Below are 22,800 nucleotides of genomic sequence, written 5' to 3'. Positions count from 1 at the left end.
AAATTGAGGTGATGTTATGTTATATTTGGGAAATTAACTAGACTTCAAAATCTGCCATTCTTAAAAGATGCCAGTTTTGATAACATTTAGGTGAAATAGGTATAATCCTGAGTAAGAAGAAAATCTTGTTATAAAGGATACAATTTTGAAAGTCAGTGTCAAGGAAACTCTAAGTTGAATGTATTTAGAATAGTCAAGTAATACAAATAAAGTTTAAAATTAAACATTACTTGGGGTGCCTGGCTGCCTCATTCGGAAGACCATGTGACTGTTAGTCTCAGGGTCGTGAGTTGGAGCCCCACATTGGGTGTACAGATTACTTTAAAAATAAATAAATATACTTAAAAATAAATGAAACTAAATATATTAGTAATTATATGTACTTTGCTGTGTATGTATTTGTATCTGTTTTTCCTAAGAGGTAGGGAAAGACTGTTTTCTACATAAAAATCAATCATTTAACTTCCCAAATGAGCTGTTACTTAGTTGTAATTTTATCTACACTGATAGAATCTATTGTTATACTCAAATTTAATAAAGAATTAAAAAAGAGCATACAAAGTTTTCTTCCAGAATGCAAGTCTTTTTTGCCAACATGTTACGTATGGTCATGGAATTTTTGAGCTGTTCTAGAATCTTATTTTCAAATAATCAATACAAATAGGATGAATTTTTAAGTTCCTGACATATCTTAGCAAGTGCTATTCATATAAAAAAGATAGTATAAAATAAATTATTCATTATATATTGTAGAGACATATTGCTTGATCCAGAAATACATATGAAATACATTCCCAAGAAGATAAGTGTAAATCTGAAAATGCTTGTAATTATACTCTTCTGACATCTTCCTGCAAATATTCAAGTCTTATTTCTTCAAATACCATTATTTTCATTAATTCTTTAAAGGCTTGTACAACATTTATTCATTCTTTTAACATTTTCCAGTGTAAACTTTGATTTTTAAAACCTATTTTAGCACTTCCTTGTATTTCTGCTGATCCCTAATTATTTTAGTTGTATTAAGCCATTTTACTTACTCCAGTAGTTTTTTTGAAGACAGTATTTATTTTGGGGGAGGTGATCATCACCTCCACCAACATGCACATGAAAACGTACACAGTCTCATTTTCTATATTTTGGAAAATTCTGAGCATTTAAAAGGAATGGCTCCAATATTTGTTGATTATTTTTAGTGATTTATTTCCCTGAAAACATAAAGGGGATTGATTAGCCTAAGCAACTCCAGGATCCCCAGTTGCATGTAGAGAAATATTGACACAGGCTCCTGGCTTTTTTCCAAGTTAACTTTTGATGGCATATCAGATGTTTCCTGTATATGACCTTAACACTAGAAATTAGGAACCCTTTTAACTTTCACTGAGGTTTAAACGCTTTCTTGATGATTCGGGTTTGTTTTTTTGTTTGTTTGTTTTTTTGTTTTAACTTAATGAGATGTGTATTCAGTTTTTTCCCTGCATTTCTTCTTTTTGCTTATAACTAAACCTCTCTGGCTTACAGGTTTCTTCTTAAGTTGGATGCAGTAGGACTTGGTGAAGCGTTAACATGTTGAACCTTTTCATGACCCTCCTTAATTTAGACTCCTGTTTCATTTTACTTCTAATCCCTTTACCCCAGTGGAAAAAGTGATAATTGTTGAAATCTGGTGTCAAATACAAAACAGCCTCTAATTTCTGTAACCACTTTAATTTCTTTCTTTATCTTTTCCTGCTCTGTACAGTAGCTACTGAGCATTTCCCATCAGATCTAATGTATTTAAGGCAACTGGACTGTAGTATTTTACAAGGATAAGATCAGGCCGAGGAAAGGACTGGGGTGGGAGTGTAAAAGATTCACAAAATTTGACAACCTGTCGTTATAGCAAGTTTATGACATATATAAATAAAAAAGTCAGACTCCCTAAGGCTTCTATGTTAATGCCAACACAGTGAAGTAAAAAGTGAGAATTAAAATCACAGCAAGTTAAACCCTTGATGTAATAGGCTCCTGATGTCATACAGTTCTGTCAGACCACAGATTCTAGAAAAAGAAATTACTTGGAAATTTCTCTTCAATGACATACTTGGTAAAAACACATCTAAATCTTAAGTTGGTACATAATTCAATCAATTATTTTTCAGGTGTTTATCAAGACTCTTTGGAACCAGAGGCTTCTGAACTTAGGATAGAGGACAGATGAAGAAATGTAGGATTTTGTGTCTGGCTCGACACATCTCCCAGTCTGGTTTGAGATCAGGAATATTATAAAAATAACATTTTATTACTAATAATAATAATTAAAGGGAGGAGCCTTGAATACATTGTAGAACTGAGTACTTGGATAGGGAAACTCAATTTTCTAAAAATTTCCCTTTTAAATTGATTCATAAACTATAGTTTAATAGCAATAAACATTCCAGAAAGAATTTTATCAAAAATTTGACAAAATGATTCTAAAGTTTATTTGGTAGACTTAACAGGAAAATAGAGGCAAGAAAGGATAGAGAAAAAATAATGGGAGAGATATGCTCTACCCAATATGAAAGTATCAGAAAAACCTGTAGTAGTTAGAGTAGTGTTGTACACACTACACACAATTAGAATTTACAGGTTTTTTTTAGATAATGTAAAATTAAATGTTGGTGAGGAAACAGAGTTGATTGAGACAATTGATTAAATGATGCTTGCAAAAAGAAAATTAGACCTCTCTCACATTACATGACAGATGTATTTCATATGGAATAAGTAGCTAACTTTAATAATAAAGCTAGATAATTAGAATATATGTCCCTATGCTAAAGAATTTTTATGCATAAAAGGCAGTGACAAAACTACAAAGGAAAATAATTTGCATAAATAAAAGTTAAAGTAGTCTGACATGAAAAACCGTTTTGACCTTCTTTTGCATATCAAAAGGGAAAGGTATATATCTTAGTTGAAAAATGGCTTAAAACTATCAAAAAAAAAAAAAAAGAAAAAAACAAGGACCTGCAAATAAAAAATATTCATGGCCAATAGGTTGTGGAAAAAATTTGTAAAAATGTAGGAATTAAATAAAATTGAAGTGATAGTTCTTTTTCTTTTTCAAACGGACATTTAAAAATGTATCACAATCTCATTTTCCTGGGGACTTAGGAAGTTGTTCTTTTTATATAATATCTGTGGAAGTGAAATTGGTACCGTATTTTGGTGGGCTGAGTAGGGAGTCCCACATGGGTCTCCATCCCAGAACCCCTGAATCAAGACCTGAGCCAAAGGCAGATGCTTAACTGGTTGAGCCACCCAGGCACCCTGAAATTACCTTTTTAAACACAAAATAAATGAAGTATAAGTACTAGAAAGTTTTTGTGTTGTTTGATGTGCCCTGAGCATCAAATTTTGGAAACCTAAAAAACACGTTTCATTGTCACTCAACTGTAAGTACCATGAAGGTAGAAATGAATAATATCTCATTAATTAATCTTTATGCTTACCATCATATGCATTGTCCATGATGATTACCCTAAATTGGTGTGAGAGACAGCACTGAAGAGTAAAAAGAAACATTTACAACTACTCAATTATTATAAATTTTGAGTAAAGCATGATCACTTTTGGTAAACGTGGTCACAGAAGTTGGGGATTTTTATTTTTATTAGTTTTTTTTTTTTAATAAAGAAATGGGAGATAGGAGAATTAGATGAAAACAGTTGAAAGGTACAGACTTCCAGTAAAAGATACATAAGTACTAGGGACGTGATGTTCGACCTGATGGCTACCATTAATGCCACTGTATGGCATATTTGAAAGTTGCTAAGCAAGCAGATCCTGAAAGTACTTATCACAGGAAGAGAAAGTGTTGTTTTTCTTTTTTAAAAACTATATGCCAGATGATGAATGTTAACTGAACTCATTGTGGTGATCATTTCACAGCATATGAAATCAAGTCATTGTGCTCTCCACCTTAAACTTGGGCAGGGTTGTATGTTAATTATATCTCAGTAAAATGGCCAGAAGAAAAAAAAAAAATAGAGAATCTAAACTGAGTCTTCACACAGAAATATACTACTGAGCAGGGACCAGGGAAACAGAAGGTAACTCTAGCAGGTATAGGTAGTGTGTCCCATTACATACTCTATTCTTTATCTGCAAGCCAGAGCTGTCCAGTAACTTGAAACATGAGAATCAGTGAAATCTGGGCTATTACATCATCAATAATCCAGCATTCTTCCCTTTAAGGAATTAGCTTTTTCCTGCGTTATTTAGACCTAGGGCTTTTTAGGGAGGAAGAGTGACATTATTTGTTCTACATCTGAAACTGGTTTATACCTGCTTGAAGCCAGCCTGGAGACATCCAAATCCCTTTTGTCTGCAAGTGAATTGAAGATAAATCTGGGTGATGAACCTGATCACTACATCATCACAGCAGATCTTCTCATTCTTATGAAAGTGCCTCTATTATATCAATTTTTTTTTTTTTCAGGATGAGAAGGAAAAATAGTCCTCATTGCTTCTTTCCTCCTGGGTACTATAAACATTTTTTCTATTATTCTAAGTTAAGAAGAATTACAGCACCAGAGAAGATGACTTAAATTAAGGCCACTCCCCCCACTCTATTCCTGATCAAGTTTTCTCACTTCCTTCCTTATTGAATGTACCATTTTCTTTTCTTGTGGCCATTTCTTCATGGGATTTTTATGATTTTAATATTTTAATCAAGCTTGAGGGATTACATATATATCCTTCTCTTCTAAAACTGAATCCACTGATGGCACTTTTTGCAGTTATTTTATCTCCTCTCTATTTCTTTTAATAGTATTTGGACAGAATGGTACAGTAGAAGGAGCTAGAGAGAACCCTGATCTGAATCCTGAATCTGGCATTTGTTTAGTTTTGAACCTTGAACAAGTTGCTTAATCTCAATCACAGTCTCGTCATTTGTGAAATGAGACTGATGTTAATTACAGTGTAGGGATAATAAAGTATAAATATGTTTAAGACATTAGTAGGTATTTGATAAATAATCAGTTTTGTATGGTAGGCATCTTGATGCCTTGGAGAAAAACATGGGCTTTAGAGCCGTTCAAAACTTTTAGAATACGGTTATTAACTGTCCTTGAGCAAGTCATTTGTAGTTCCTGAGCCTTCCTCCTCATCCATAAAATGAGTCCTCTAATCCCTAGTACGAATTAGAAGTGAGAAATGTGACGCTTCTACATTTTCAGTGGTAGGTACGTATCCAGTTCTTGTCAATATATTGTTTGTTCTCTACATCTCTATTGAGTCACTTTTTTTTAAAAGATTTTATTTATTTATTTGACAGAGATTACAAGTAGGCAGAGAGGCAGGCAGAGAGAGGGGGAAGCAGACTCCCCGCTGAGCAGAGAGCCTGACGCGGGGGTCAATCCCAGGACCCTGGGATCATGACCTAAGCCAAAGGCAGAGGCCTTAACCCACTGAGCCACCCAGGTGCCCCTATTGAGTCACTTTTAAGACACATTTAAATTCATCCATTATCTTTTTCTTGCATTTTAAGGTTTGCATCTTGATTGTATTACCACTTTTATAGGCTGCTTTTGTGTTAAGATTAGCCGTAGAATTCAAGTGCATCTCCTAGGATCCATATTCTTAACAGTTGAGTAACATATGCAGCAGAAGCATTTTTAAAGGTCATCTATAGATTGTTATTGTTCTTCCTTATTCCTTTAATTCTGTAGATAAGCCCAAGGCACAGTGAAATTATCTGGATGGAGAATGTATCACAAGCTAGAAAACAATTTTCCAGGAGTGAGAAAGAGTTTACTTTTCCCCTGAGCCAAGAAATTGATAAGTTTGTGATTGTTCCCTACAGCAGGTTAAAGCAGCATGCTTTGAGGTCAGGTCATCCTGGGTTTGAATTCCAGCTTTACCACTTTCAACCTTTAGGACCTGGTGTGTTTTATTTAGCCACCCAGGTTCTGAATGTTCTCATCTGTAAAACCCAGGGAAAGATATTCACTAATAAAAAATGAGATTCGTGTATAAAGCAACTAATATAGAGATTGGAAATCATTTCATCTTGCAAACCAAGTCTGAACAGCTAGTTAGTGGTAGTTAAATGGGAGTAACCTGTGAAGGCTCCTCGTGGGGCTGCAAAGATAGAGATTGAGAGGAATAGGTGCTCATAAGTCAGGCATGCGCCCCCTATGGCTTGCTACCATAACTCATAATAAGCTTCAGTGAATGATTATCATGGTTATTACTGAGATACAGTGAATGATTATGTGAAGTTTTTCTGAGAGGTAATGGGTAGTACCTAAGTAGGCTGGTCATTTACATTTTTCATATACTGCCATGAGGCATTATTACATTATATTTCTTGTAGCCCTTTCATATTTCCCCATCTTACAAGTTTTTCAAATGTGAATTATTACTGAAGAAAATGAGCCAGCCACTAATTATTTAGCAAGTTAGTATTTCATCTCAAAATAGCTTTTAATAATAGATTTATGACTTGGGAAAAATAGAACATTTTGTGAAATGATCTTCAGACAACAACTTAAATATACACATTTCAGTCTCAAAACACTATGGAATTGGGGTTCTTTCACCTTTTTTTTGTACAGAATACCTACTGTTTCCTATTTTACAAATTAGCTGAATTTTTAGAAATGAAAAGTAGAAGTTATGTTAATGGTAATGATGGTACAGCTTCTAAAAGTTGACCTGTGAGCACTTGAAGACCCAAACGGGCATTTCAGGCTGATTCCAGACAGAATCTCTAATCCCTTCCATCTTTTAATTCTAACTCTGACTTTAGTCTGTGTTTTCTACTACTTTAGAATCCACTGTAGAGATCAATATTTAGGTATAACTTGCCATTAGTTGCTTTAAATTTATCAATACTTTAGGGATTATTGCATTTTTGTTACATAAATCATACCTAGTATTTTTGTAGTATGAAAAAATGGTTTGCTTTCCCTAAAAAAAAAAACAAAAAAATTACTGTTTGGGTTTTTGGGGGAAACATTTGTTAGCTCAACATGGCAAAAAAGAAAAAAATCTATTTGCAGTGTTTTCATTTTTATAGAGATACTTTAATAACAATACAAAATAGCAGAAATATAAAATTTAAAAAATTCAAGCCTAATCCTACCACCACCATAAGCATTATTGTGTATTCCATTCTGTTGGTCTTTGGTTCAGTATTTCTTGCATGCACACAAGTACTCTGTTTAATCGAATTCCTAAATGCTAGCATATTTTAAGTTTTAGATTAAAGGAAAACATTTCCAACTATCATTTTCATGACAGTAGAGTTTAAGAACTGTTCCAAGAACTAGAAATACATTGATGTGTGTGAGTAGTATGTACAATTTTGTGCATATTACAGATTTGTCACCAGTATTTTTTACTAACGAGCCAAGCAAAGGGCACTCAAAAGGTCAGGAGACTCAAATCAACAGTACATGAAACATATCTGTATTGGCAGCACTGTGGTAAAACAAAGAGAAAATGATTTAAATAAAAGGAAGCTAGTTCTCCCTTTGAAGCAAAGATGTATAGCCAATGTGGGTAATATATTTAGGAAAAACCTCTGATTATGCCTCTAAATGGAATAAGCTGTCATCATTATGATTAGTTAAGCTATAAATGGTTTTCTTGGCAAATAATTCAGGTTACCAGTCTATTACCTGTTCTTAGAAATTGAGGTACCATCTATATTTGCAGTGGTTATTAAAACTATAATGCTTAACTTAAATACACAAATCAACTTAAAATATAATATTCTCATCAGGTAAATATTCTTCCTTACTATAAGCAAATAAGGGAGAAGGGTAATAAAAAGTAGAGAACTGATAGACTTTTGGCTTTATTTCCAGTTTTTTAGTTTTTGTTTTTCTCTTGCTTGTGTTAGTGAAATGATCTTTGACAGGTAACATTTGCATAACTTGGAAATAATAACGGATGGCTTAAAGTCTTTAGACTAGCTTTGTACATAGTACTGGGCATGCTGAATAATTGTTATATAGTCACTAGATTTTCCAAGTGATACTCAGAAATTTTATTAAAATATAACCTGCAAATGATTTCTGAAAAAAATCTAGCACCAGTGCTTAATACAAAATATTTCTCACTCCTCCAACTAATCTTATTTTCTCAACAATGTTGTAAATCTTGGCAGGACCTTAATCTCTTTGTCTAGGTCTTCATACTTCTCTCTACTTAGTATTTATTCTATAAATACTTGAATTTCTAAAGGAATAAATGTGAATAAAAAAGAACAACTGTACATAAGAAAGAGCAAACGTATCTTTTTCTTAAAAGATTTATTTCAGAGAACCAGAGCATGGGGTGGGGGGAGAGGCAGAGAGTAGAAGAGCATCTCAAGCAGACTGCCCCCTCCAAGCTGAGTGCGGGACCCAGTGCAGGGCCCAGTCTCACAACCCTGGGATCCTGACCTGAGCTGAAATCAAGAATTGGACGCTCAATCAGCTGAGGCACCCAGGCACCCCCAAACCTATCTTTAGGAAAAAGAAAAAGACAAAGAGCCTATGCTTGTGGTCTAGCATTACTAGGTTAAAAACCAAAGCTTTATTAGTTACTAAATTTTTAAATTTAGGTATTTCACTTAATCTCTCCGAACACAAGTTTTCCTATTTGTAAAATGGAAATTCTGATGACTTTTGGGGACTCAGATGAGATAATGGGTGAAAGTCCATGCCACAACATCTGACATTTTATGGAAGGGAAACATGATGTGACTCCATTGCAGCTGTTGGAAAGCTATATCCCCAGGTTAATGTTCATGACTTTCTTTCCAGGTGAAGCGTACATGCGATTAAGCAAACTCCCTGAAGCAGAGCATTGGTATATGGAATCGTTGAGATCTAAGACGGACCACATCCCTGCTCACCTTACCTATGGGAAACTGCTAGCTCTAACAGTGAGTAACTACCTTCCTTCTTCACCCTTCAGAAGCTGGTTTTCTCCGTGCAGACTGAGGTGGATAGAGTTTAAGGTCCTGGGTCTCAGTCAGTTAACTCAGACTCTTAGGAGGTAACCACTGTCAGATGGTTATCACTGTCAGAACTCTGTGCAGAACCTGTAGACAAATGTATTTCTGTAGGGTTTGCCATCGATAAAATGTGGTATGTCATGATCCTTGATGTAACTTAATGGAAAAATAGAAATAGTGAATCCCAAATATAGATTACATAATGAATTTGTCACAGTAATAATATTTGTGTAAAGATTATGTTCTGTAAACCACGATTGGCCCCAGACCGGCTACACTGTGGAATGAGGTCTGATTCTTTCCAAATAGCCAGCGTTATATAAGGCTTTGCATGTGTGTCAATTAGTGTCACCTGGAATTCATATTAATTAGAAATCATTCCATGAGAGCAGCAGAGCCATCATTTGGCCACCCCCTATGTGAAAAGCAACCTTGGAGTCCACATTCTTGTGGTTATGGTGTTACTTTGAAGCATAAGAAGTTGCCGGTATTCTACTATGGTGACTTAGAAAAATTGTCATTTTATGTGTTACAAAGTAATCTTAATGTTTTATTTTGCACTAGAGGGGATTGTTCATACTATTTAAGTAAATTTTTCTGAGTTTATCCAGATAATAAGATAATAAGTAGTGGAACTAGCCTTCAATCCTAAACTGAATCTATTATCTGTGCTATTTTAGTTATATCACCTAATCTCTCTTCAATATTAATAAAAATAAATGACTCCTTAAAAAGCATAGAGCAGGTCAGGAGACTAATTCTGGCATGGATTTATAGAGAAGTATCTTATAATTATATAGAAGAAATAATGTTTTATTTTCTACCAAAGATGGTAGACTAAATACTTAAAATTATTACATAGCCATTTGAAGAGACCACTAAAATGCTATTAGTGAAATTATGTAGGCAGACTCAGTAGCCAGAAAATACACTACTAAAATACATTTAGATATGCTTAATAAAATAGATACACTCTTTATGCATAAGTGAGCTCAAAAAGTAATGAGACAGTTTCCTAGGGGCTAGCAGTAAGGGGTAACTGAATGCCAGAACAGTAAACAGTTGGCTGATTTGCAGCTGATTTGGGAGAGTTTACCAGTTGCAGTAACAGGAGGGAATGGACTTTTTGTTTGTTTTTCATTTTTGCTGGAGTAAGAGACAAAGCTTTGGACCAATGGAAGGCTAGGGATTAGATTCCTAAATAATGGAAGAAAATTCACACCTTCAGTGAAAGAATAATCTAAAATAAGTTTGTTTACTGATATCAGAAGGCAGCATGAAGGTTTGCTATCTCAGCATGGGATTTGAATGGAGGAGGAATGAGTTTGTACTACTGCCCTCCTTTTATCAGGTTTTGAGTTTTGAATTTACTTACATGATGATGAAATTCCTAGACCAAGAAATTAAATAAAAATCAGGCCATTAGAAACTCTTGCTAAAGAAGTTACTGAAGATGTCCTTCAAAAGATCCCAAATCTGGAAGGAGTTGCTGAGTATGTTGCAAAAAGAAGGGTGGACAAAGAAATGGTGATCATGGGGGTAAAGAATCATAATAAATATTATAATAAATATTTATAATATTGAATAAAATATTGAGAAGAAATAGCCCCACAGGAACAATCAGAATGGTGGGGCAAATGAAATTTAAGCTGATTTTTGGAAGTCAGAAAGTGGAAATTGGTTTGTCAGAACAGAGTCCACCATCTGAAGAGACTTTGGGATAATGATAAAAAGAGGTCTGTATGTACTCAAAAAGAAACCCAGAGAGACTCAAGACTTGAAGGCAGTTTGCATGGAAGACAGTGAGTTAAGGAATTTTTATTAAAGGGGATAATCAGCTGTCATCTGTGTCTTGAACAGTCAGGTCTCTTCTGTGTGTGCAATGCCAGTAACCGGATACTCAACATCCAAGGTAGGGGAAAAGCTTATAGTGGTATAGCAGTTGAATAAGAGAGGTTCATGATTAGGACAGCTTGCACAATCAAAGGTGAAATGCAAAGAGGACTAAAAAGATTGATTCAGTGTCTTCCAGTGGAGTGCCCAGATTGTCAGTACCCCTCCCCCACCACAAGCGGGATATCAGTAATACCAGAATTCACTCACCCAGCACTGTACACACACACACACACACATACACACACACACACACACACACACACGCCCTACTGCCCAAGAAATTGTCTGAATTCTTATCTGGAGAAACTGAATCACTATAGAGAAAAGAAATCCATATACCTACATTTAAAGACCACCTATAAATGGCTAGTTCCCAAACCAGATGCACCAAAGTGAATCTTTGCCATCTGGGAAGCACACCTATAGCTAAGGAACTCCACTCAGCTTTTATTAAATAGCCTTTAAACAACAATGGGCAAACAAGGATTGTCAATCATATTTAGAAAATTTCAACTGTAAAATATTGGAACTGAAGCAAATTATTAGGAGAAGGAAACTGGAGGAAACAAGATTTTTTTTTTTAAATCCTTAGAAATGGAAGAATGCATGGGTGGCTCAGTTAGTTAAGACTCTGCCTTCGGCTCAGGTCAGCTCCTGGGATCTAGCCCTGAATTGGGCTCCCTGCTCAGTGGAGGACCTGCTTCTCCCTCTGCCTGCTGCTTCCTGAGCTTGCGCTCTCTTTCTGTAAAATAAATAAATAAAATCTTTAAAATAGATAAATAAAAATAAAGCCTTAGAAATGGTAATATAGCGTTTTTTATAAAGTAGGATGCCATAAAAACATAAATAATGAAAAAAAAACCAGGAAACAGCTTTTAGTAGTTAAAAAGATGATGGCAAACAATTTTCATTTAAAGGATAGGAAAACATGGCATCTAGCTGGCTCAGTCAGTAGGACATGGGACTTGATCTTGGGGTTGTGAGTTCAAGCCCCACGTTGGGTATAGAGATACAAAATAAAATAAAATTAAATTAAATAAAGATGAGGAAATCTTTCCATATACAAAAAAAAAATGAAGCAATAAAGAATATGAAAGAAGAAATGAAAGAAGCTAATATGAAGGCCCAATAGAGAAAGAACAAAGGGAGAGGAGAACATTACTCAGAATTGGGAGGTATAAGTTGCTATTTCTGCCATTAATAGGATCACTATTGGAAAAAAAATTTGTTTTACCATATAAAAATCTTTTCATTTCCTATTCTAACAGGATGATAATTCACATAGTTGCACTTAAGAACAGAATTCATATCTGCCTCTTACTACAAATGCTGTCTTTGAGATATTCTTATGGAATTCAAATGGAAACATTTTTAATTAGATTGATAAATGGCCATCTTCAAAAAAAAATCTATAAAAGTTTAAGATGCCTGATTTTTTTTTTTTAAAGTCATCTAGCAAAGAAAAAAAGATGAAAGCGCAAATGTACTTAATTCTGAATATACCTAGACCGTGACACTGCTTTGGATATAGAAACCATGTGTTCTTTTTTTCTTCTTCATTTCAAGCCTGAATATTTTAAGGTTCCTGTACCAAAAATATGATTTTACAGGCTGCTTTATTTTCTAGAAGGCATTTCTTTAAAAAAACAGGATTTAGAAGTTTTAATTTACTGAAACATATGGAAGGGAAGGAAAGACTCGTGCATTACAATCCAAATTTTAATCCCCCCCCACCAACAAAACTTTTATAGTTTCCGACTAGCTGATTAGATGAAATACAAGCCTTATTATGGAAAAGCTTAAACTCACAGTGCCAAAACCCCCACAACCATCTTTAGCAGTTTCTTTTTGAATTATGAGATTTGGCAAATTTCTTATCCCAATGGATTGCCTTTGTCTAATTTTGGGTTTGTTGGCTGGTAATATGCCTTTGACTTAACATGGAATTGGCAAGGTGGAAAATGCCACACATTTTGACTTCTGAATGCTTTAAATATATGATGAAGTGGAATTGGCTATTAGTCTCAAGAGAAGAAGAATAGAAATGGGGTGTGGTATTTTTGCTGTTTGGTCAAAACTAACCACAGGCAAAATATGTAAAAGTGACATGCAGCTAAATCAGCGTTAAGACTGTAGTATAAAATTTATATAAGAATTATATTTAAAAGAGAAGTTAAAAGGAAATGATTTTGGTGGCTTAATTATGGCCCGTATTTTTTTATACAAATTTTTCTTTCAGAATTTGTAAGTATTTATGGTATTTAGAAAAGTTCAAATCAATTTTGAGTTTCCCAGAATGCTTTGACAAATTCCATAGAGCAAATTTTTTTTTATCCCCATGAAAAATGTCCTTTGTCTCTCTCTCCCCAGTTTTATTACTTCTGTGAAGTCTTGCCTGAGTCTTTCAAGCAATTATTTTTCCTTCTCTGTACTTTCATAGCACTGGTTTCAGTATCTCTATAAGAAGAGTACTTCCAGATCCATGGCAGACGTAAATCTACATCTTTTGACTGTAGACACAGAGGAGGAACTAACTTTTCATTTATTTATTTATTTTTTAATCTCAGTATGTCCATTTCACTATATATTGGTATAATTATTCCTGTAATCTCTTGTACCTTCCAGTTTTAAGTTATATAAGGTCTGGGTACATGACTGACTTTTTAATATTTTTTGTTTCCCTGTTCTGAAGCCTGTTTCCCCATGGAACCCTTCATTTCGGTAGCATGTGTATTGAAACTCCTGCATTCTAGGCATCACTTGTCTCCCAATGATATGTGCTGAATCATGACTCGAGATGAAGGCAGAGGCTTTAATGCACTGAGCCACCCAGGCACCCCTATTATCCTCTTTTTATAAATGAAGAAACTCAGCTTCAAAGATTTAAGCAACATCTCCAGGAATAACTTAGTTACTAAATAGTAGAATTGGACATAACCTCAGGGTTTTCTGAGTTGAACATCAGTAATTTCCACTGTATATTAAATAGTTGTAACAGTAGAGTCTGTTTTTTGAACCCCTTGCCACCCCTGATTGGAGATTCTAAAAACAAGCCAGCACTTCATACTTTCCCATTTTTATAACTTATTTTTAAATATCACCTCTAAATACTAGTTTAGTTTGAGTGCTTAAACACATTTTTATTATTAGACATCATAGGTCGTGAACTTAAGACTTCTGTTTTTGACTGTTGGTACTTTTAGGTCTGACACTGTAACTAGAATACAAATTTTCCAGGATACCACGGGGAATAGCTCTGCCTTAGGGTCACTGGTACCCTCCATGTTTAAATATAGTTGAGCCCAGGTGACATCTCTTTAAAATATATGGAACTTTCATACTAATGTCATGTCCAATTAAAATACTAAACATGAGCTCTCCTTAGAATTGTGATTTATTCCTTGTTTGAACTTTGTTACCTAGGGCTAATGCCATGAATTTAAAATTGGGCATGCGTTGAGAGAGAAAGGAAGGAATAACATTTCCATTATTTTGGTATTTCAGATGATTTTTATAGTTGTTTCTAAAGCTGTGTGTTCTCTATTTGTGTGCACATCCTTACTTTAATTTTTCTTGGTCTTCCTCTGTTTTTGTCCTGTTCAATTTATTTAAGCCAAATATTTTGTGGTTTTTGTGAGCCAGTAAAATTAATATTGACTTAAATTGTAGTTTAAAAAAAAAAAAAAGCTTGTTAGCTGTTAGTTTATTTTTCAGGTTTGGGTTAGTAAGAGAGAAGGAAGGATATGGGAGACTCTGCAGTAATTCTTGATACAGAAAACCTTTATTTTGGCTACTGCATGGAAGCACTGAGCCAGATTTCTATGTCTCGCCAAAGTTAATTGGGCTACATAAAACTCCAGTTGTGAAAGTACTTGAGGTTCCATAGTAAAGTTCCATTCCCCAAGGCCACGATGGTGTCGAGGTAGTCCATCTGGAAGGGCAGTGCTGTGTGTTTCCTTGGGTCTTTTGTAATAATTATTGCTGTTTAGACCCGAGATTATTTTTCCATTTGGTTTTCTTTAACGCAAAGCTCTTCTCATTTTGTATGTTGGCTAGCATTTGGCTTGCTTTGTTTTATTACAATCACTGCCCAGCCGTGTTGAGATTGGAGGGAGAGGGGGACAAAATTCCCCGTGACTCTGACTGAATGATTCTTATGGAGATGTTCAATTCAAGTTGCAAAATTTGTTCCATGAAAAGAGAAGGCATAATATTGCATATATCATACTACTGACATCTTAAATGAAATATAGAAGGGCACCTAGGTGGCTCAGTGGGTTAAGCCTCTGTCTTCAGCTCAGATCCTGATCTCAGGGTCCTGGGATCCAGCCCCGCATGGGGCACTCTGCTCAGTAGGGAGCCTGCTTCCCCCCCTCTCTGCCTGCCTCTCTGCCTACTTGTGATCTCTCTCTCTCTGTCAATAAATTTAAATCTTTTAAAAAGATAGATATAGGTAGAAGAAAGTTTAGTTTACAGTACGTATTCAGATCAGTATTTTATATGGAGTTACCTCATTTAAACGTAACAGGATTCTAGAGATAGTATACTTACCATTGTATTATTTTCACTGTGAACCATGATGAATCTGGTAGTTTGCTTTTTTTAGAAACCACTCACTCACTTCAAGATATGCATTTTGTTATTTAGAATCAATCTTACAATTACTCTACTTACTGCCACTGAGTGACAGGAATCCAGATATCTGAAAATACACCAGTTTTATTCTGATTTTATATGTCATTTAGTAGAAGTCATTGTTAGAGATATTTTCTTTTGCCAGGTAGTCTTAGGAATCATAAAAATTAAAATGCAGAATAATAAAAAATTAAAATGATCAAGTCCTCCGGCGTTAAAGGTCACACAAAATAATTCTAGCTGCTTTATAGCTGCATATACATGCTGCTATGTTTGAAAAAACTGAACTTTTTCTGTAGGGTTAAATAATGTTATATCGCTTTTAAACCAACTTGCATTGCATTGTTATTTTGTTGATTTGATTTCTGTATTTGGTCTATAGTTATCATCTAGTGCAATTTAAATAGCTCAGCAGGCTCAGACCTCATAATTCCCCTGTACTCTGGCATCCCACATTATTGGAATGATGGAGATGGAGAAGTGGTATTTCCCTTAAATATACCTTGGCTTCCTTGCAGGAGTCTAAAAAGAAAAAACCAATCCTTCATAAAAATCGACATTTTTACACAAATTTTCTGAGCCTGAACTTCATTTCATGCTCCATAGTAAACAGTGGGGGTACAAAGACCAGTAGGGCATTTCCTTCACCTCAAGAAAGCCTCATCGTCTTCTGTTTAGGAGAAAATCATAGCCAGACCGTCCATAGCCACTGTAGCTGTGGGCTGTCATGCTTCTGGCTTTTGTTTCAGAGGGGACAATTATGTAGGTACCTTGATCTTACTTTCTTACTCTTTAATTTTTATTGTAGGCCTGGGATTCCACACCACTTGGTAGGCATTTTTCTTTCACTTTACAGTTCTTTAATTTCTTAAATAAGCCTCAGTGATGTATTCTTATAGTACATATATTGTGCTTCATGACTTCCAGCTTGTTATTCTTTGACTCTCCTGTCATGTAACCCAGCACGGAAACCTTTTGTGAGTGAAACACTTTCTATTCTGTTTTTATATTTCCCTCACTTGGTAATTTTTTTTTTTTCCTAATAGGAAATTGAAGTAGCTTTCCTTGTTAGAACCTCATCCTGTTCTAAGCCTATGTTCATCTTTAGGAAAGGTGGTGCCCACAACATACATTTTCAAAAATAGCTAGCTATCCTCCCCAGTCATTGATAGATCATTATTTTTGCAAAAGAACAATGCCTTTTTTTTTCAGCCTGTGACATCTGGATATGGACATATATATTCCATAAATATTCTCACACACACAGAGGAGGCCACATCTGTTCTAAGATGTGAAGGTTCTCATTTTTGCAGTCTTGTAAATAGGCTCAAACCAGCCCAACCATGGATATGTTCACAAACCCATAATGTTGTCATATTTCTCCTTGTATTTACCCACATTATGTTTGAGGGGTACCTTCTGCAAGTAACTAATACTTGTTACCCTGCAATGAACTAGGCATTTTACATATGCTATTCCAATATGTCCTCATACAATGCCTCAATCTACATACCTACTATACAGAAGGAAACTGAGGTTCACAGAGGTTCAATCAAGATCAGGTCCAAGGCTTACTGGATTATACCACACCTATATTTTCCTGAAAGCTGTACAATTTCAATTGATCTCCAGACTTTTGTTTATTATGATAAAACATGCATAGACAGTGCCTCATGTGCATAAATGTTTTAACTTCCAAATGCACAAAAATGTATTTTTAAAACAAATCTTCGTTCAGTTTTTAGATTTTTCTCGTAATACAGTTCTGGAGTGAAAAGATACTTTCTGTGTAAATTGTTAAATAAAAAAGAATTTTAACAGGTAATTGTAAAATGGATTCAGGTATCTATGCATGTAAATAGTGAAGATCACATTTTTTTATTTAAATATGGTCTGTATGGTATATGGCATACCATATATAGCACAGAATTTCTCTCATATTTTAGGTTTTGAAGGGAGCACTGTGATATTCCCAACTGAAAGGGAGGACAGTGTGGGGTGCCTGCATGTCGTGACTGCTGACCTTTACCTGGTAGAACATTGAACTGGAGCCAAAACACCTGAGATTTACCTGCCCAGATATTTATTTCTTCTCTTAGTGGGAAGCATAATTCTTTCTAAAGGCTTAACATTGCAGGACTCTCATTTCCAAGGTATAATTGAGGCTCTTTGTCAAAAGTGACGAGGTATATTCTTGACTGTTCATTGTAACCCATGTTCATTGTAGTAATAGTATAGGTGGAAGACGGCAACATACAGGATTCACCCATACATAGGACCCTTGGGTCAGTTTGCTATTAGCCATGTGGCGTTGGGTGTAAGGTGGGCACAGACCATGTATTGTGTGTATCATGATGTCATATAATGATAGAAATAGGTAGTATAGTTGTTAGATTTAATAGTCTGGGAAATTTTTGTTCCCGAGAAACAGAACCTGAAGATAATCCCTAGTATATAGTTTTTTCTATTTCTTATTTCTTGAGATGAAACATTAATTGTTAAAAGAACAACATTTCTGTCTGCTTGAATCAGAAATTTACTCACCTCAAGCAGAAAATTACTAATCAGAACCCTACACTCTTATATTTTCAAGATACCTTTGCATACCTCACAGAGATTAACTCAGCAGAGGTATAGGATTTAGCTGAAATCTGTTATTTTAGTTCAAGATAGTTTCCTGAGGTTATCGCTTTTTCTTTTCTTTTTTTTTTTTTTTTTCCACCTCGGGTGCATGTTCTTCCCAACTGGCAATTATCGTCCACACTCTATTTTCACTTATGTGAAAGATGGGTCTTCCATCCTGTCCCAGTCCCTGCTTCCAGCAATACACCAATATCTTGCTCGGTATACACATACACACACACGTATGTATATATGTGACATGTATTGATTAACTTTGTTATGACTGGAAATATTAACTCAAGTTGATTAAGCAAGTAATGTTACATGCAAGGATGGATTTTATTTGATAATAAAAAGAGGGATTTCAAATACAATGAAACTTAAGGGTGCCAAAATTTTGCCACTGTCATTATTGTTTTGATAGTTTCTGTTAAAATGTCAGGCCCAAAATGTATTCCATACATTAGTCTGTCTAGATATTGCTTAAAAGATTTTCTTAGTGTGGGAAAAATCTGCATACTATATTTCCTTAATATATGTTAACATTCATACTATCTATTAAAGGCTCTGAAAGTCTTTTTGTATTTAAAGCCCTACTTAGTATATTTGTCATGGATTCCTTCCTTTTAATATGAATCTCTTACCATCCAGAGAAAAGAATATTCTGCCAAATGAACTGAGGAAATACATAGTATGCCAAATTGAAAGGGGGCAGGACGGAGAGAGTGCAGAAGTTCTAGAAATATGCATAAGTGGAAAAGGCACTGAGTTTTACCTGGTAGACCAATGAATTGGAGCCAGAACACCTGAGACATTGCTAACCTGGTAATTTCTTTCTTAAAGAATCATTCAATTTTAAACATCTAAATACTTACTGAGTATAGTTCATCACTTTGCCCTAAAATGGGTAGACAGAGTTAGTAGGAAAGAATCAGGATAGAGCTATAACCAAGTTCAACATTTTGAAAGAAAACATTTATTCGCATTGGGCCTAGGACTACTCAAAAAATAGCTATTTGTCTAAATTAGTTCAAAACCAAAACGAATGAAACTACAGTTGGTAATGTTATAATGTGGACGCGTTTGGAATCTCCAGAACACAAGCTGAGAAAAACAACTTTGTTTTTATGCTCACTAAATTTGAGCTGTAATTTTGAAAGAAGAAGTTCACTTCATTAATTTGTGCATTACGATCTTTTGCTGACATGCCTGTACTAAATGCTTATACTTAAATCCTTCGTAATACATGGAGGAAGTAGTTTCAATTTTCCTTGAGTTTTTTCCTTTGCCTAGAATAATCTCATCTTCCCATTTAGCAGTTGGAATCATAATAGGTGTTTAAAAATATTTTTATCTTATGAACTTGCTGTTGTTACAAACAATTTTGAGAATATAGTAGAAGAGAATTTTGTAACAAATACAATACAAATATTTTCAAGTCAAGTAAGCCAAAGGCTAAAATTTTGTGGCATTTACATTAGATTTTTAAGAAACTAATTTTTTAAGTAAACACTTTTAGAACAGTTTTAGATTACAGAATTATTATCAAGTTAGTACAGAGAGTTCTAGTATGCCCTCAAACCGATTTTCTCTATTAAATTCATATTCTACTATGGTACATTTATCATGATTAATGAGCCAATACTCATATATTATTATTAAATTAAGTTTCTGTTTTATTCGGGTATCTTCACTTTTTCCCTGCTGAACTTTTGTTGTGCCAAGAATTCTACATTTCATTTAGTTGACTTGCCTTCTACCTGGCTACGAGAGTTTCTCAGGCTTTGCTTGGTTTTTGAGGAGTACCTGTCATATATTTTGTAGAATGTTCTTCAATGAGTCTTTGGCTGATATTGTGTCATTAGAATGGAATTACTAGTTTTGAGGAGGAAGATGATAGAGATAAAGTATCCTTCCCATCATATCAAATCAAGGATATTCATATATTATCATTATAACTTATCACTATTTATATTAACTTTGATGTCCTGTCCTGAGGTAGTTTTTTATCAGATTTTCCTGTGTAAAGACTTTTTTTTTTCCCTCTCTTTCCACCTTCTAGTCTTTGAAAGGAGGTGGCTATGTATGGTCCATAAATAATGTCCTTAAGGAGAGAATATCAGCATAAATTATTTGGAATTCTTCTGCGTGAGAGATTTGTCTCTTCTCGCCAGTTATCATTCGACATTTTATGTTCATTTACACATTGGATTATAACAGGATACTATTTTATTTAGTTTGTTGCTCAGATTAGTTCTTTTTCCCAGCTTTGACAAATAGAAACCCTTTCCATAGGCCTCTACATCCCCATGACATACTTCATTGTGTGTATGCGTGTCTGTTTTCCTTTGGGAACTTTCTTACTTTCTGTCACTAAAACATGCTCCAGACTCATCTTGAATATTTATGGCCCAAGTCCTAGAATCAGGTATTTTTCCAAGGAGTCCTGGTTCCTTTTATTTCGGAATGGTTTAGAACCGAGATGTACTTATTAGGTGTACTTTCTGCTTCTGGGCTCTTGTTGCTTCTGGGCTCTTCTCAGGTGACAGAAATGTATGTCAGTCTACTAGCCAATGTATATACATATACTGATAATATATATTCTATATGTAACTGTATCTGTTTTATGCTAAACAAAAGTTCATATAAATATAGATTCTTTTATATATTTTCATATATAAATGTATATATATATATATATATATATATAAGTTCATTTACATATCAACACAAGTTCATATTGATGCCTTCAGCTCTAATCCATTACCGTACAAATCTTTAAAGTTTCCTTTTCTTCTTTATCTGTAACTTCCATTTCAACAGAGAGAAACCTGGCTTTTACCATCCACCATGCATTTTCTTAACTGTTCGTATTCTACTGTTCACATATAGTTGTTTTAGAATTGTTCACCTGTAGTGCCATGGGAAAGAGCTTTATATTAGAGGACTGTTCTTATGTGTTCTTTCTTTTCCCTTCTGTTTTACACATTTCATTCATTTTCTGACTTAACATAGATTAGCCCCTTGGTTCCTCACCCCATTCAGTCAGCTTGTTTCATGTATTTGTCATATATTATAATTCTTTTGTCACATTCTGTATTCCATCCTGGTATCTCCTGACTTTCTCATTAGGCTCCTCTTTATGTGTAATAATTTTCCTTTTTTCTCAGTTCTACTCTGTCTGAAAGTAATAGCCCAACTTTCTTTGACTAGCGTTAGCATGCTTTATCTTTATTTATCCCTTTGCTTTACTTATCAGCTTTTATATTGAAAGTGGGTTTTTTGTAAACATGTAGTTGGTTTCTTTTTATTCTTCCTCTTATTATTCACTCTGACTCTATCTTTTCATTGGTATATACATAGACCATTTACATTTGGAGTGATTATTGTTATATTTGAATTAATGTTAGCCATGTTTGTAACCATTTTTTTTAAAGATTTTATTTAATTATTTGACAGAGGTCACAAGTAGGCAGAGAGGCAGGCAGAGAGAAAGGGGGAGAAGAAGGCTTCCCGCTGAGCAGAGAGCCTGATGCTCGGGGCTCGATCCCAGGACCCTGAGATCATGACCTGAGCTGAACGCAGAGGCTTAACCCAATGAGCCACCCAGGCACCCCTGTAACCATTTTTTATGTATTTCCGAGGCTTCTTTTTCTTCTCTACTTTTTTTCTACCTTGCTCTTGTGGGAGAGGGGCAGGGGGTGTTTGTGTGGTCAAAAAACCCCATATAACATAAAATTACCATCATGACCATTTTTAAGCAAATAGTACAGTGGTGTTAACCATATACACATTCAGATCTCTCAAAATTTTCCATCTTACAGAAGTGAAATTCTCTACCCGTCGAACAATAGCTCCTCTCATCCCTGTGGCTTCTGACATTCTATCTTCTGTTTCTAAGAGTTTGACTACTTTAGATATCTCATCCAGGGAGAATCATGCCACGTTTGTCTTTCGTGACTGGATGATTTCACTTAACAGAATTGTCTCCGAAGTTCATCTATTTTCTAGACTATGACAGGGCTTCCTTCTTTTTTAAGGCTGGATAATACTTTATTGTATGTATAGACCACATTTTCCCCATCTGCTCATCTGTCAGTAGTCACTTAGGCTTCTTCCACCTCTCGGCTTCAGGGAACATGGGTGTGCTGCACATAGCACTTCAAGATCCTGTTTTCAGTTTTTTTCCTTATATTCAGAAGAGAGATTGCTGGATCCTGTAATTCTAGTTCTCAGTTTTTGAGGAATGGCTATAAGTGTTTTCCATAGCAGCTGTACCATTTTCCATTCCCACCAACAGCATGCAAGGCTTCCAGTTTCTCCACATCCTCATCAACACTTGTTTTCTATTTTTTTGTATCATCTCTCTTTTTTTTTATAGTGACCAACTTAATAGGTGTGAAGTGACATCTTACTCTGATTATGATTTTCATCTCTGTAAGGATTAGTGATGTTGAACATCTTTTCATATGCTTGTTGGATACCTGTTCTTTGGAGGATTATATTCAAGTCCTTTGCCCATTTTTAATCACATTATTTGCATTTTGTTAGTGGTGTTGATGACTTGTAGAAGTTATTTCTATATTCTTGATATTATCCCCTTATCAGATATATGGTTTGCAGATATTTTTTCCAGTGTCATAGAATGCCTTTTCATTTTTGTTCTTTTT

General features: G+C 34.8%; 1 protein-coding gene across 2 annotated transcripts in view; it reads left to right on the top strand.

Moving 5' to 3' along the window:
• The window catches only part of TMTC2 (transmembrane O-mannosyltransferase targeting cadherins 2), a 435,623-nt gene that overhangs the window by 291,161 nt on the left and 121,662 nt on the right, over positions 1 to 22,800 (top strand). For both annotated transcript variants that reach the window (XM_059402387.1, XM_059402386.1), the window contains one exon: positions 8,784 to 8,905. In XM_059402387.1, coding sequence (XP_059258370.1) covers positions 8,784 to 8,905 — 122 coding nt within the window. The remainder of the gene's footprint in view (positions 1 to 8,783; positions 8,906 to 22,800) is intronic.

This window comes from Mustela nigripes, chromosome 6 (genome assembly GCF_022355385.1).
Source record: "Mustela nigripes isolate SB6536 chromosome 6, MUSNIG.SB6536, whole genome shotgun sequence".
Lineage (NCBI taxonomy): Eukaryota > Metazoa > Chordata > Mammalia > Carnivora > Mustelidae > Mustela > Mustela nigripes.
Note: the sequence above shows the minus strand (reverse complement) of the source record. Positions and strands in the feature narration are given on the sequence as shown.